We start from the raw sequence: 16,606 nt of genomic DNA on the forward strand, positions 1-16,606 counted from the left end.
TTATTTTCCGCCCGTGTAAGATATGGGAGTGTCCTGCTTAAGGGAAATAGCCAGCGGCCCACGGGGATATTTGTGCTTAAAATTTGCTGGAGCCAAGTTCTTATCTGATTCCATAAATGGTGTATCTGAGGACAGGTCCACCACATGTGGAGGAAGGATGCTATAGCGCCACATCCCTTAAGGCAGGGGTGCACAAACTTTTTAATCTGCACCTGCTCTCCCCCCCCCTCCCCACCCCCCTGCTTGTGCCGCTCCCTGCTTTCCTTGTCTCCGGCGTTCTGTCGTCATGTCATGTGATGTCACGTTGTCATGGCAACGCGCCATCATGTGACTCAGTGGCATCATATGACACAACGCTGCCATAGCAACGCATCGCCAGAAGCCACCGAAGACACGGTAAGAGAACTTACAGATGCCTTGCGCGTGATCCCTGGCATTTAATTGAAATGCTTTGGAGAAGTGCGTGGGGCCTCTGTAAGCACCACGCCCCCCACCTCCTCTAGAAAATCTCAGGGGGCATGCCCCCCAGTTTGCACACCCCTGCCTTAGGGCATAATGGGGTGCGCATAATAACACTCTTCTGCCCCTCCTTACATCTCAGCCCTAATTTCTCGATATGCACCATCCCGACTCTTGCGTTCTGCTCAAGGATGTCTTCTCTCTACCCCTTTTGTATCTAAAGCCCTCTCCTGCCTTAAACCCTTCTCACTAACTGCCCCACACCTCTGGAATGTCCTTCCCCTCAGTACCTGACTAGCACCCTCTCTATCCACCTTTAAGACCCACATGCTTAAGGAAGCATATGAGTAGCTCTATGAGTGATAGTTTACACCGTATACATACAGCTTGGCCCCTTGCAGACGCACTTACCAGCACGCCCTCCTACTGTCTCTATACATTCTTCCTACCAATTACATTGTAAGCTCTTCAGAGCAGGGACTCCCTTTCCAAAATGTTACTGTTATGTCTGAAGCTCTTCTCCCCTTTATGTGTTATTTATATTATTTTGTTATCTATGATTGTCACGTGTATTACTGCTGTGAAGCGCTAGGTACATTAATGGCGCTATATAAATAAAGACATACAATACAATGGGGAGTAGCCTGGAACAAATGTAGAAATGTTTTCTGGAGTATTGTTCCACCGCGTCATTACTTTGTACGCGTTTTCTATGATCGTCACAAACGCCTATCAACGCGCTTATTAATCTTCATTTCATGCATACATTTCGGTGACTGGGCTGGAGTAGACTCACAAATTGATACCAGTTCATTTCCATCATTTTGATATATGCTGCAGGTCTGCAGAAAAAGGTCAAAATTTGCTCCAAACTGCATGTGAAAACTGCCAGGAAATCCATAACTAAATTGAGCTTGACAGACACGGCAATGTGTAGGATTTGAACATGAGATCTGCATCTGCTTCTCTCTTACATAGAACCCAAAATGTTTTATTAACCCTTCACTGCAGAAGAGCCTGTAACGCTATAGTGCGACCTCTTCCACCATATATAATGACACCAACTGGGGGTTGTTTACTCAAGTCTCTTCGTTGCAAAACATAGATAAAACCACTGCAAACACAGCACAGATTTATAAAAGCAAAGAAATACCATTGAAATGTCTTGAAGTTTTCTTTTCATGGTAATGATTTGCACTGAGTTTTGACCACATTTTGCAGCACGGAGATTAGTACATGCACCCTCCTAATCCTGAATCTAGGGACAGTTTATCCATATCTTGCTTTCCAGCTCTCCAGAGAGATGCCCATAGTCTAGCTACAGTCTTTAAGAGCGACCAACAGGTGAGGTTTTCAGGATATCTCTGCTTCAGCACAGGTGGCGCAACAAGTGGCTCAGTCAACGACTGAAGCCGAGATATCCTGAAAACCTGATCTGCTGGTAGCTCTTGAGGACTGGAGTTGGATACCCCTACTCTAGCAGAAATACAAGGTCAATTTATTAAAGTCTCCTGCAAAACAATTCCTACTGATTGCAACAGGATTCCAGTCCCTTAATAATTCTGGTGCCGTTTTTTTGAAGCAGATAGGCAACGTTTTTCAGCTGGCTGACTTCAATAAAAAGATCGCCTACATCTGTCAATCATAACAAGGTGGTCGCCCTCTCACCAGCATGCATACGCAGACAGAGCCGGCACGCACGGGGGGATTGTGGTGTAATTAATATTAGATGTGCGATAGTGTCTCATTTCATTTAACGGATGTTTGTGCAAATGTTCGGGGGGAGGGGGCTGAAAAGTGTACATCACGGGTTTTTACAAAGGTAGAAAAGGAGCATATTTCAGAGAAAAAGAAGCTCTAGGTCAATGCATTGGAGGGCGAGAGACTGGGAATGTGAAGAAGTACTTTTTCACAGGAGTGGTGGATACATGGAACAGCCTTAGAGCAGAGGTGGGAGAGGGTGTTTGGGACAGGATACAGAGTCGAGGATCTAATAAGGTCTGCCGTTGCACAGTAGAAAGGAGAATAGGCAGATCAGGTGGGCTGAGTGGTTCTTATCAGCCGTCAGACTCGACGTTTGCACATATTTATCTTTAACATTCGCTCAGGTTACAGAATATGACTTTTTTTTTTTAATTTCTTCAACATAAATGAACATTTGCAGCATGAACAAAAGCCAGGCAAAAATCACAAAATACACTGAAACCCCCTGTAATTATATCCCCCTTATTGTCATGGTTGCTGTTTAGCGGCAAAGTCACCAAAGTCCGAAATTCACCAATTTTGCGATTTCCTTGCAAATGTTTTGCCCCTGTCTACTTCACCCTTACACCGCCTTGCAATGCGTTGCTGCCTCTTCCGGCAATGAGAGGATTACGCTCCAGTGCCATATAGTCATATATAATTGCAATAAAATGAAAGCACTCAGGCATTAAACACATTGTGTAGCATTTCTGCAACTTTTTGATGGGGGGGGGGGGGGGGTGTTATTTTATGGGTTACAGAAAAAAGTAAGCAGACCACAACTTTCAAGGACAAGAGATTCAGAATAATTGTGGATCATTTGGGTTAAAATATAAGTGATGGTTAAATGCATCCCATCGGTGTTACATTGTGTAACTTAAGTAATTGCCAAAGATGCAGAGTACCTGGAAAAAAACACCGTCCACAAGTTCACTGAGTGTGTTATAAAAATGGTAGAAATTATTACGTATTTGAATGTATCTGGCACTTCCGTGGTTAACGTTGGTTACAAATTGCATTCAAAATACATAGAATTGTTTTTATGACAGGTCAAGACCCTTCCTGTCTCTGTGTTAATCTAGAAAGGGAGCTTTAGAAGGGGGCTATCACTGATGGCCCACTAAAAGTGAACAAATGTATAGTTTAGAAGTCTGTAGACCATACCCAGATCCTGGGCTGTCAGCCTCAAAGAAAACTTTACATTCTTGAAACATCCCCTGTGCAGAGAGAGGTGACAAACAGGTCACTACTTAGTTTCAGGGGTTTACTAAATATGAAGATACCATGGGCCCGACAGCAATTTGCAAGAATAACAAATAGATATTCATAGTTGTTGCGATTAGACGAACCAAATTATGTCAAACATTTCATGATTGAGAAGTGAAAAAGACGGATATCTGTTTCTCATGCCAAAACAGACATGATGTGGTCATATTTTATGTTGAAGCGTGAATGTTAAGTACACAGACGCCACAGTGAAGATGGCGTCTTGTCTATGTATTACAGAAAGTCAAACTTTAAAAGTCACCAGGAAAGGTTTTTTTTCTTTTAAGACATAAAAATGTCTACCAAGTGGCTGCTTCATGGGACAGGGGTGGGCTTATGTTGGTTATTTTAAGAAGCTGTCTGCATTTATTGTAAGAAGAAAAAAGAACAACCTCAAATTAACGGCGATTAGTGCGGACTGCTGCAATAAATGATACTTGTCATAATCTTTTTAGGTATTCTAAGCACTGTATTTGTTAATATTAAAGCCAAACTTTAATAAGTAATGCTTTGGGCCTCTGATTGAACTGGTTGCACGCGATGTAGAGATTAAAGTACATTTTTGGACAGATTTTGCTACAACAGATTTTTGTGTGCATAGTTTTTCTTAATAAACAGAGACCGGAGACCCTGGCAAAATATATATTTTGCGAGTTTATCTTTGGTGGTGGCATCGTATATTATTGTAACAGAGTAAGAGTACACATGAACTATTTTGAAGTACCTTGCCCAGGAGAAAGGTGAATTGGCTAGAGTAGCCGTGTGTATTTACCCTGATTGCATATCTAAGTCACGTGCTCACTTGTGTGCTGGTTGTGACAGATGGTATATGGGGACGGATTGAGGGGAGAGATTGTTCATTTGAGGGACCTTTGCGGAAGGTGAAAAGTGGGTCAGCTCGAGAGCAGTGTATTAACCCTTGTCCCATATGCAGGTTACGTGCTCACTGGGGTGCCGTAGGTGACAGATGGTTGTCTAGGACTTTTAATGTTTACACAGTAGGCCCAAAAGCCTAACGTAAAAAAATCCCATAAACATATTTCACAGAACACAAAGTACATTTTGCTTTGATGAGGGATTTCTTAAGGTATCAGGTTTACATGAGGGGGAACAGCCATAATGATCCCAATGTTGCAATGATTGAAGCTAAATTAAAACAGCAATCTCCCCCACAAGTCAACATGCGTTTAACTGATATAATGTGAGTATCTTGCTCCTGAGCATACCCTGCTCTTCAAATGTTTTTTTTTTTTTTTTAAATCAAATTATGATTTTCTAAATCTGTAGCTTCTAATGTTAACATGGCAGGATTACGACTGCACTGGGCTGTGGGGAGAGCTCCATTTTAATCTCCCAGATACTTAATATTTCAAATACATCTCCTGTGCAGAGCCTCAGATAAAAAATAAAAATAAAAAAAAGTGAAAGAAATAAATCAAATAAACGGCGATCTGTGCGCACTGCTTCAATCAATGTTATTTCTGAGAAAATGCACTTATTTAGGAGTTCAAGCAATAATACTTCCCTGGAGCGAAAAGCTGCCTGCTTTTAGTAGGATTAGGTTGAACATGGACAAGTGAAGGTATTTTACTGAGGCTTGAACATGCGAGGGAGGTTGGAAGGGGGTGGTACACATATGTCACTGTGGCACTCATAGTCTCTGTGTCATTTGCTGGCCGCATTCTTTCACAGCTGATTTCCAGATTTGAGATTCGCAGCCTTTGGAAAGCTTTACATGTGATTGCAAATCTTTTCTGCCTCTGCTGCTGCTGCAAGTGTCAGCATCTTGGGATGACAAAGAGACAGCGAGAGAGATAAACATGTAGGAAGTGTGGGAAAGGGATGAAGGGACAGAGAAGGAGGGAGAGAAGCAACCTGAAGGAAGAAAGATATCATGTCGAGGTGATAAAAGGCAGAGCGTGGAGAGATTAAAAAAAAAAAAAAAAAAGATAGAGACGGTAATTAAGAGGCACGGAGGAAAAAGAGACGAGAGATAAAGGGAGGGAGAAAATGGGAGAGATGGAGAAATAACCGAGAGCTATAAATGATGGGACAGTGAGAAAAGGAGGTGAAGAGAGAGAAGAGAGAAGGAGGAATAGAATGAAGGAGACATGAAGCAGTGAGAGAGAGGGCTGAGAAAGAGGGGGCTGAGAAAGGACTGAGAGAGAGGGCTGAGAAAGAGAGGACTGAGAGAGAGGGCTGAGAAAGAGGGGACTGAGAAAGGACTGAGAGAGAGGGCTGAGAAAGGACTGAGAGAGAGAGGGCTGAGAAAGGACTGAGAAGGCTGAGAAAGAGAGGACTGAGAAAGGACTGAAAAAGAACTGAGAGAGAGAGGGCTGAGAAAGAGAGGGATGAGAAAGGACTGAGAGAGGGCTAAGAAAGAGAGCGCTGAGAAAGGACTGAGAGAGGGCTAAGAAAGAGAGGGCTGAGAAAGGACTGAGAAAGGGAGGACTGAGAAAGAGGGCAAGTCAAAATTAAACAAAACAACAGGCATGGTAATGGTGAAATAGAATAAATGGGGAAGGGGAGAGAGGCACAGAGGATAGAAGAGAGCTGCAATGGTCACTTCTCGGTAGGAAAATACTTCTGCTGCATCGGTCAGCGAATGGATCAGCGCTGGGATGGACTGTATGGGAATGGGACAGAAGGGTCTTCCTATCAGGGGGGAAGTGTCTGGATGGCCGTCTTCCTTTGCCTTATTATTATCCTGACCACCTTGGGGAACTCTCTGCTTATCTTGCTCATCTTCACCCAGAGGTCACTCAGGAACACTTCCAACTACTTCCTGGTGTCTCTCTTCATGTCGGACCTCATGGTGGGGTTGGTGGTGATGCCACCCGCCATGTTGAATGAACTGTATGGAAAGTGGGTCCTGGATGTGGATTTTTGCTGCATTTGGTACTCTTTTGATGTTATGTGTTGCAGTGCGTCCATCCTGAATCTCTGCGTCATTAGTCTGGACAGGTATCTGCTTATTATCTCCCCTCTCAAATACAAGCTCAGAATGACCTCTTGTCGTGCCCTATGCTTGATGGTAGCTACCTGGACATTGGCCGCTCTGGCATCCTTTCTGCCCATTGAAATGGGATGGCATGAACATGACTTCGAAATGCAGTCCCAGAACCTGACGTCTGGGTCAGAAGACAAGCAGTGCCGTCTCGTGGTCAGCCTGCCCTATGCCTTGATCGCTTCTTGCCTCACCTTCTTCCTGCCATCAGCTGCCATCTCCTTCACCTACTGCAGGATCCTGCTGGCTGCCCGCAAGCAAGCTGTCCAGGTAGCCTCTCTGACCACTAACATGCCTAGTGTGTCTGGGGAGCACACCCAGGTGAGCAGCATTCATGGCTGAGCCAAGTGTCTCGTCTCCACTCTGTACACAAGGTGTATTCATCTCCATTACTCCTACAGCAGCCAGACTTCTACAAGTCTACAACATTTCCTGCACTGTTATCTATCACTATGTTGCACATCTGTTATATGAACGGACAACAATGTCCCTGTATCTCTTTATTGAGATATATATATATATATATTTACATAATGACAGTTACATAGTTATATAGTTTCAGTTACATAGTTACATAGTAGATGAGGTTGAAAAAAAGTCTTACATCCATCAAGTTCAACCTTTGCTAAATTTAGACGACAGATACTTTATCCTATATTTGTACTTGCATTATATTGATCCAGAGCATTATATTGATCCAGAGGGAGGCAACCCCCCCCCCCCCAGTGTCATATCATCCAATGGTATCTCACAATGGGAAAAAAAAACAATTCCTTCCTGACTTCAAATATTGGCAATCAGATTACTCACTGGATCAACATCCTTCCCATGTTTACTTATTTGGTATATCCCTGTATACCTTTCCTTTCTAAAACGATGTCCAACCTATTTTTGAAGATAACTATAGTTTGACCATCACAGTCTCCATGGGTAATGAATTCCACAATGTAACTGCCCTTACTGTAAAGAACCCTTTCCTTTGTTGCTGGTGAAATCCCCTTTCCTCCAGCCTTAAGGGATGGCCCCAAGTCCTTTGTACTGCCCGTGGGATGAATAGTTCTTTTGAAAGCTCCTTGTATTGTCCCGGAATATATTTGTACATAGTTATCATATCCCCTCTTAGATGCCTCTTTTCTAATGTAAATAAATCTAATTTAGCTAGCCTCTCCTCATAAATCAGATTGTCCATCCCCTTTATTAATTTGGTGGCTCTTCTCTGCACTCTCTCTAGTTCCATAATGTCTTTTCTAAGGAGTGCTGTCCAAAATTGTATCCATATTCAAGGTGCGGAGTACAATTATACACACTCTTTCTTCACTTGCTTTCAGTAACATTTTGACACCTCTAGCCATAAAACACATCCACACCGGGGGAAGGAACAGCACAGATAACATTCCAAGAGACACTGTTTTTAAGTATACCTTTTGCTTCATTCATTGTAACATCGCCGGAAGAAGAGATCAATGTATCTCGAAAGCTCGCACAAATAAAAGCATTTCGTTAGCCACAGAACGGTATCATCTATTTATTTTTTGATTATGTATAATATATATATATATATATATATATATATATATATATATATATATATATATATATATGTATATGTATATTAGTGGGAAGGGATTCGGGAACACACTTAACTGGTATAAACCATACTGCTGGAGAGGGTGCAGCTATCAGAGTACATAGAAGGTACTGTACAAAAACAACAAAGAGACAGACACCAAAAATATGCAAAAACATTTATTTTGACATTTGTTTGCATATTTATGGTGTGCCTATCCCATACATATATATATATTGTATATTCTATATATAATTGTATTTATTTATATAGCGCTGGCAATGTGCATAGCAATGTACAAAATGTACATTAGAATACAGGGAAATTAGGCAAGAAATAAGCAATATATATCTGTATACGAGGTAGTTAATTTTGATGAGACCCATAAGTCCACGTGCGTTACATGTTACTGTACCACCACGGGCTGGAACATTCAAGAGATCACTAAAGGGCAAGTGAGCGAATCAAATTGCAGTGTGTGATGGGCGAGCCACGGGGTCATTTCATCAATGCCATGCTGCAAAATGGGGATAAAAAGGTCATCCAAGTCTTTACATGAACACAGCTGTCTACCAAATTGAGAACATGTGGGAGGATTTGCCCTTTTCTTCCCCAACTGTACTTGCTTTCGTGCACTATATTGGATTCGTTAAATGCTATTTGCTCTTATAAGGGGGCTGCACTTTTAATGAGCTTATTTTTCTAGGGACGGATATTGACATCTGTATCGGCGCAATCTATATTGTGCAATGTGAGATCTTCCGGCACCGTGCAGGACGTGAGAAATTATGCAAACGCCATTGGAAAATAGAAGAACACAAAGCCCGTAGTGTAATATTTAATACGTAATCCTAATGATAATCTCTGCCTTGTTACTTATGGGATATTACACCATGAGGTTAGCGCTCTTTGATTTCTTTTCTATAGTACTTTTGGAGGAATGGGCTACATCCTCTTGCGGAAGAAAGCCACATCCTCGGGAATGGACTGTTCTTCTTGGACTCGGGACTAGATAGGTATATCCACGTTTCTTTGTGTTTTTAGATATCCTTTTTCTGCCTATTTTGATCTGGCGTTTTAGACATTTATGAATTAAATTAGTATGTTATTTATTTTCTGGTTGTGGCTGGGACTGTTACATTTTCAGTGTTAATATTGTGATGGTATTTAGCCTTTTTTCCCCCCACTTATAGCCGTGGGTTATATTCAGAGTGTCTAGAACAGGGGGGCTCAACTCCAGTCCTCAAGGGCCACTAACAGGTCAGGTTTTCAGGATATCCCTGCTTCATCACAGGTGGATCAAATTGGTCCCTGCTTTATCACAGGAGGCTCAATCGGCCCCTGCTTCATCACAGGTGGATCAAATTGGTCTCTGCTTCAGCACAGGTGGCGCAATCAGTCTTCAACTTAGCCACCATTGAGCCACCTGTGCTGAAGCAGGGATATCCTGAAAACCTGATCTGTTAGCAACTCTTGAGGACTGGAGTTGGCCAGCCCTGCTCTAGAATTGATCAATGACTTGGTAGCCAGATTTCACTAACTCCCATTAGAGAAACATAATTGCAAAACATTTCGCGGGTCCCTGCCTTCCATTTGCATGCCTCTGATAAAACCCCTTCTTTAACAAATGCTTTAATGACTTGGCTTCCAGACGGCCAAACCTGTGCTGGTTTACAATGCACTGCTGGGCTTTCTGGCAGAGGACAGGTTAAGCTGAATCTTCTGTCCCTCACGCAGCTTGCCTGACAGATAATTCCTGTTTTGTACCAGACACTAATCGCAGCTCTCACCTGGCAGTCTGCAGAGCCGCTGGGAGCTGCTTGAAGGGGGGGGGAAACTCAAATCCAAAACCTAATCTCTTTTCCCTAGGATCTGTGGCCGCTTTCATCCTGTTTTGTTTATGTTTCACTTCTGGTTTCTAACTAGAAAGGATTAGTTTGTTTCCAGTTTCTATCTGTTCTGATTCCGTTTCAAAATAAGTCAACCTCTCTTTTAAAGCCCTTTGCTTCAAGAGCAATGTATATATAGAACATTTTGGGGCTTTGTCATTGAAGCAAGAATGTTCTCCTGCTCAGAGATGTCCACTTACAATGACCCACATTGGGTTGTACGGGTGGCTCAGTGAGTAAAGGCACTTACTCTGAAAACAATGACCCTGGGGGTAATTCTATATTGTCCAAAACAAACCCCCCATTGATCCAATATAGAATGATCCCCCACTGACTTTAAAGCCGGGGAACCTGTTTCAAATCCTGGTGTCAGCTCCATGTAACCTTGGGCAAGTGACTTTATCTCCATGTGCCTCAGGCACCAAGATTTGATTGTAAGCTCTATGGGGCATGGGTTTATTGTGCCCTTAAAACTCTTTGTACAGCCTTGCGTACACTGTTATCACAGTCTTTTTCAGTGACCATGCAATAGTGTACCGTGTAAGGAAAATCAGACCACCCCAATCAAGCCCTAAAGTTCTCCTCACTATAATATTTAGAACGTTTAACCCACAACAGTTTCTGGCTGATCTTGGTACAGAATCGACTTGGTACCTGACCCCGATTCTGCGCTTGATAATTTCCAAACAGAGTTCTTAAAGCTCTGTGATATCCATGCTCCGCTACCCAAAATAAGAGTACGGGGGGCCACCTTCCCTGGGTTACAACCAACCTTACGGCGATTTACCATTTTAGGGATGGCTTGTAGAAAAGATACAAAGTAACTGGCACTACCAATGATCTTAATAACTACAGATGCCTGCGGAACATGTGCACAAATCCAGCCAACTTCTGGAAGGTAATCAACAATATATTCCAGCCTTCTAGCCATCAAAAACCAAGTAATCAATAAGGAGTATATCACTCTGACAAACCTCACTGACATTGCAAATGTATTCAATGATTACCTTGTGGGGTGTGCTACTTCCCTATTATCAAAGCGCAACCCGAAATACAAACATGAAGCTCATGGGGATCTGTAAGTGCAAATATAGGATAAAGTATCTGTCGTCAAAATGTAGCATAGGCTGAAGTTGATGGACGTATGTCTCTTTTCAATCTCATCTACTATGTAACCTGTGACAGTCCTTATAGACCCACCCTCTCCCAACACTGCGCACAATTTTCAATTTGTCCCAGTATCTGAAGAGGAGATTACACAAGCGCTCCTCAAATTAAAACTAAGCAGCCAATGTGGACCTGATCTACTGCTATAAAAGTTCCTACGACTCGGTGCCCCAGCCATTGCCAAACTACTTGCTTCCATAATCAACTCTATTTTTTCTATGGGCCATATCTCAAAGACCTTAAAAACTGCCAGAGTTGTCCCAATCTTCAAACGTGGGGACAAACTACAGGCCAATCTCTCTTCTCCCAATACTTAGCAATAAAGAAGTCCTCCTTGGAGGAGTTGTGTGGCGCCAAGGAGAACTTCTTTATTGCTAAGTACTTTTTGTATGTTGGTTTTGGGAGAAGAACCTTACAGCCTTCCTATCACCACTAGGGATTCTGCTTCTTAGCAGGTGGACTGGTCTCTGGGTATCATTATCAGTGTTATAATACACCAGCTGATATACCCGGCGTTGCCCGGGATGTAATTTTCCCGCTCCCCCTCTGTCTCCGCTCCCCCCTCTGTCTCCGCTCCCCCTGTCTCTCTCCGCTCCCCCCTCTCTCTCTCCTCCCCATTCACCTCTCTCTCCCCCTTCCCCTCTCTTCCCCCCTCTCTTTCTCCCCTTTCACAGCGGGGTATCTCCCCTCTCTCTGTGAGTGTATATAATATATATATATCCCCTCTCTGTGTATATAATATATGTATCTCCCCTCTCTCTGTGTGTGTATATAATATATGTATCTCCCCTCTCTGTGTATATAATATATGTATCTCCCCTCTCTGTGTGTATAATATATGTATCTCCTCTCTCTCTTTGTGCGTATATAATATATGTATCTCCCCTCTCTCTGTGTGTATATAATATATGTATCTCCGCTCTCTGTGTGTGTATATAATATATGTATCGCCACTCTCTCTGTGAGTGTATATAATATATGTATCTCCCCTCACTCTGTGTGTATATAATATATGTATCCCCCCTCCGTCTGTGTGTATATATGTATCTCCCCTCTCTCTGTGTGTAATAATATATGTATCTCCCCTCTCTCTGTGTGTATATAATATATGTATCTCCCCTCTCTCTGTGTGTATATAATATAGAGTATGTATCTCCCCTCTCTCTATGTGTGTATAATATATGTATCTCCCCTCTCTCTGTGTGTATATAATGACGTCACCCTGCCTTGCACTCAGAGACCGCGCGAGCCAATGAGAGCCAAGGTCCGCCCCGTAGTCAGGCAATGAGAGCCAATGACAGCCAAGGCCCGCCCCGCAGTCAGCCACTAGGAGATCTTGACAGCCAATGACAGCCAATGAGAGCACGCACAAACCCACAGACAAAAAGATTTTGAGTTTTATATATATAGATAAGCACTATTCTTGTTTCTAGTATTTTGCGCAGTGTTTGCACTCCTTTTTCTTTGCATCTCCTAATACTATCCAAAGTCATGGGAAAATGTGTCCACTCCCACTTAAGCAATTACTATAACAAGACAAATTTCCTTAGTCAGCTCCAATCTGGCTTTCGTCCAAAACACCCCACAGTAACTACCCTCCTAAAAGTTTGCAATGAGACCCAGTGTGGAAGGGAACTGGGACAATTTGCTGGTGAAATATTCCTAGATCTTGCAAAGGCTTTTGATACTGTTGATCACGTCATCTTGTTAAACAAGATCCAGTGCTCTGGAATAGGGGAACACGCTTTAAAATAGTTTCACTCATATGTATCAGGTAGATCCCAATACAGTATGTGCCTCTCTCAGGCTCTAACTCCAACCTCATGGATGTCACCTGTGGGGTCCCACAAGTCTCTGTTCTGGGGCCCCAACGCTTTTCAGTCTTGATCTTCCTACAGCTTGTAAAGTCACATCAATGCACATGTCTGCAGATGACACCACTTTATATGCACACAGTCCTAGCCTCTCTGAATTTAGATAAGTACTTCAATCTGATTTTTCAAAACGTGAAAACTGGATTTCCCCCCCAAAAATTGCTTTTAAAAACTGCCAAAACTGCAACAATAGTATTTAGGACTAAGGCTACATTTCTAAAGCTACCAATGACAGATCAGGACCAACTCTAACACCATTCTAGCCCATGTCACTAGATTTTTCATATCTGGGCATATGGTCTGACTCCCATTTAATATGTGGGTGGCATATTGATACTCTGACATCCAAAACCTATGCCAAACTAGGTGTACTTTATAGGAACAAATCCTCCCTAAGCCTGCTGGTCAGAAAGCGTATCGCACAGCAGATGCTAATGCCAATTATAGACTATGGGGACATAGTATACAGTACACCTTAACAAACTAGACACCATCTACAATTCAATATGCCGCTTTGTCCTTCAATGTAACTACAACACACATCACTGCGAAATGCTTGAAGAACTAGATTGGTCATCACTTGAGTCAAGGTGCAAAGTTCATCTCTCCTGTCTTGCCTTCAAATACTTTCTGGGCAAGCTACCCTTCTATCTGAACAAGCTCCTCACCCCTACCACATGCAGCACTTATCATCTGAGATCTGATGCCAAAAGACTGTTCATTGTCCCAAGGTTCAGCAAAGTATCCGGCGGCTGCTCCTCTTACCGTGCACCTCACACCTGGAACAATCTACCAGAGACTCTCACAGCCGCCACCAGTCTACTGTAAGTTCTTTCAAAACTAAAGCTGTCTCATATTTTAATCTGGTCTGTTACAGACCATGTGATGAATAATGTTATCGTAACGGTGCCCAGGACATACTTCAAAACAAGAGGTAAATCTCAGTGCACTACATCTTGGTAAAACATAAATAAATATATAAAAATAATAATAGTATAATTGTATAATGAGTGAGATTTAGGGGATTTGGAGTGAAAAAATGAAATCTTAATGGAAATGCCATTACTTTTTTGTTTCTTTGCATTTATAAGATTAATAAAATGATATTGTGTGTTTATACAATACTAGCTAAAGCGCCCCCCCCCCCCATCGTGTGCTCCGTCTCCTACACCCCAGGCCAACAATCGCAGGTGAGGTAAGCGCGCGTGACGTCACATGCTCCGCTGCGCGCTTACTATGTATGTTGCCTAAGGCTAGGCTCTTACACTCCGCTTGCTTGCGAGAGTGCGAGCTCTTACCTTGCCGCGTGGTTGGAGCAGAAGTGATCCCTGCTCATAGTGCTGGCAGCGATGCGGGGGCGTGGCGGGGGCGTCACAAAGCTCTTTCGCACTCATTGGCTGAACCAGCTCACGTGACACTAACGTCACCCGACTGCAGCCTGAAAAGACAAATTTGTCTGCCCAAAATGCAGCAGCGTCGACGTGCTACATCGCCGCCAGGAGCGGCAGGCACTTGGCTAACTGCAGTAGCCAACCATTGCAGAGTGGGAGACGTGCGCGCGCACGCACGTAGCCACGCCGCCACCATAAACTCAGCCTAACAGAACATCAGTGAGAGAGGACCTGCCAGCTTTTCTTCTTTGTGCAACCGCACTTCTCTAAACTGAGAACCTGATCGGCTTTCTGTCATGTGGGACCGGGTCTTTCGAAGGTTCACAAAGCATTAGGTTTTCTTCTTTTTTTTTTTGCTAAATCCTCCCAGCTTCAAAACTGGGGCTTGGTTTTGCAGACACGACATTTTGATACACAAGCCCCGCTGCTCTTGTAAATATTTGCACGCTGCAATGTCAAGAGGTAAAAGAATAACAGTCCAGAATGAGTAAACAAAGGGGGAAAACAAGCTGTTTCAAATGAATTACTGATCTGTGAGCCATCATTGCTTAAGGCCGTGTCCATGCCGCTTGCGCGTGCGCGCACCTGAGCGCCGTGACATCACGCTTGCATGTAGCTGGGGCGATTCTTGACCTGTTGGTAGACGCGACAGGGAGGCGTGTTGGGGGCGTTTCGGGGAGTGGCCACATCGGGCGAACCGCTCACGTGATCCGGCCGTCGAGACGCAAAGTCAAAAAAGTCTGTCTCCGCAAGCAGCTCTCCGGCCAACGCTCGCGTGTACGTGCGCGCGCTCTATACACGGTCACATTACCCTAATGTGATTCATCGCGCAGCTCTCTCCCGCGCGGGCTAAGACAGGGGGGCTCAATTCCAGTCCTCAAGCCCCCCCCCCCCCCAACAGGTCAGGTTTTCGGGATATCCCAGGTTCAGCACAGGTAGCTCAATCAGAGGCTGTTGATTAAACCACCTGTGCTGAAGCAGGGACTGATTTAGCCACCTGTGCTGAAGCAGGCATATCCTGAAAACCTGACCTGTTGGAGAGGCTTGAGGACTGGAGATGAGAACCACTGGCTTAAGACACGTACAATGTCCATACCTAAAAGAAAGTAGCTGGCATCTTTTGTTTGGTTGAATGTAGACTGTATGTGTAGTATTTTTAGAAAAAGATTAGGAACTGCAGAGCATCCTTCACGATCTAGAAACATCCCCAGCTGTTATTCAGTGATGTGTGGGATTGGCCTCTTAAGAGATGAAAACTTACACACCACTGATATTTACGAGATCTTCCAACAATGTGCACGGGCATCAAACGGGATCATTTCTCATCACATTTGATGTCAGTCTTAAGCTCACACTGGAACTCCCTCTCGGCCTTGGTGGGTGTAATCAATGCAAAGGCCAGGCTGAGCTAATCTGGCTCCGGACCACAGGTTACTGCCTATTCAGGCGAATGGGTCTTCTAGTGCCACCATAGGGCTGTTATATAGTGTGTGCGGCCGTGCACGCCACACACGTTTTGTAAGTATACTGTGCGCGACTGTATGTGTATGTATGTATGTGTATGTGTAGGTATGTGTATGTGTGTGTATGTGTATGTGTAGGTATGTGTATGTGTAGGTATGTGTATGTGTGTGTATATTTTCAAATAAATAAATAAATCCTGTAATAATTTTTTTAATAACGTTGTACATACATACACACACACACACACACACACACACACACACACACACACACACACACACACACACACACACACACACACACTTACACTTTCTGTTGGCTAATGTCAGCCAACTATAAATGCCACACACGCACGGCGCAGCAAGCGCAGGCACTATATAACAGGCCATATATGTTCTGGAATAGCACCACTTAGTAGATGTGGCACACAAAAAAAAAGGATTTGCACTAACTGCAAAAACAGCTGTTTGCAATGATTGACACGTTCCTCAAATTCATTGTAATGAATTTCCAGTTGTAAACATGAGAACCGTGGGCTGCAGAATGCTGCCAGGTCTGCCAGCTTCCCACAGTGCATTAAACATGCACATGCACCTCTCACTCTCTGCTACTAGCAGTGTTTATTGATTGAATCCAGCCCATGACGCACTGAAATCAACAATTCTCTTCAAAATGCATTTAAAGCCGTGTCACCCAAGAATAGCCACCTTTACGTTTTATCAAACATTAATGCAAGGACGTGAAGGGGAGGGGGAGAGAAATGGGGAGCTCTTGCTACA

The 16,606-nt window shown here is 43.5% G+C and overlaps 1 protein-coding gene across 2 annotated transcripts in view; it reads left to right on the top strand.

Annotated features, from left to right (window-relative positions):
• The first annotated feature begins 5,149 nt into the window (after positions 1 to 5,149).
• Positions 5,150 to 16,606, top strand: part of HTR6 (5-hydroxytryptamine receptor 6) — a 31,629-nt gene continuing 20,172 nt past the window's right edge. For both annotated transcript variants that reach the window (XM_075606039.1, XM_075606038.1), the window contains exon 1: positions 5,150 to 6,796. In XM_075606039.1, the coding sequence (XP_075462154.1) occupies positions 5,984 to 6,796 (813 nt within the window). In that variant the 5' untranslated portion in view covers positions 5,150 to 5,983. The remainder of the gene's footprint in view (positions 6,797 to 16,606) is intronic.

Source organism: Ascaphus truei, chromosome 6 (genome assembly GCF_040206685.1).
Source record: "Ascaphus truei isolate aAscTru1 chromosome 6, aAscTru1.hap1, whole genome shotgun sequence".
NCBI classification, from domain to species: Eukaryota; Metazoa; Chordata; class Amphibia; order Anura; family Ascaphidae; genus Ascaphus; species Ascaphus truei.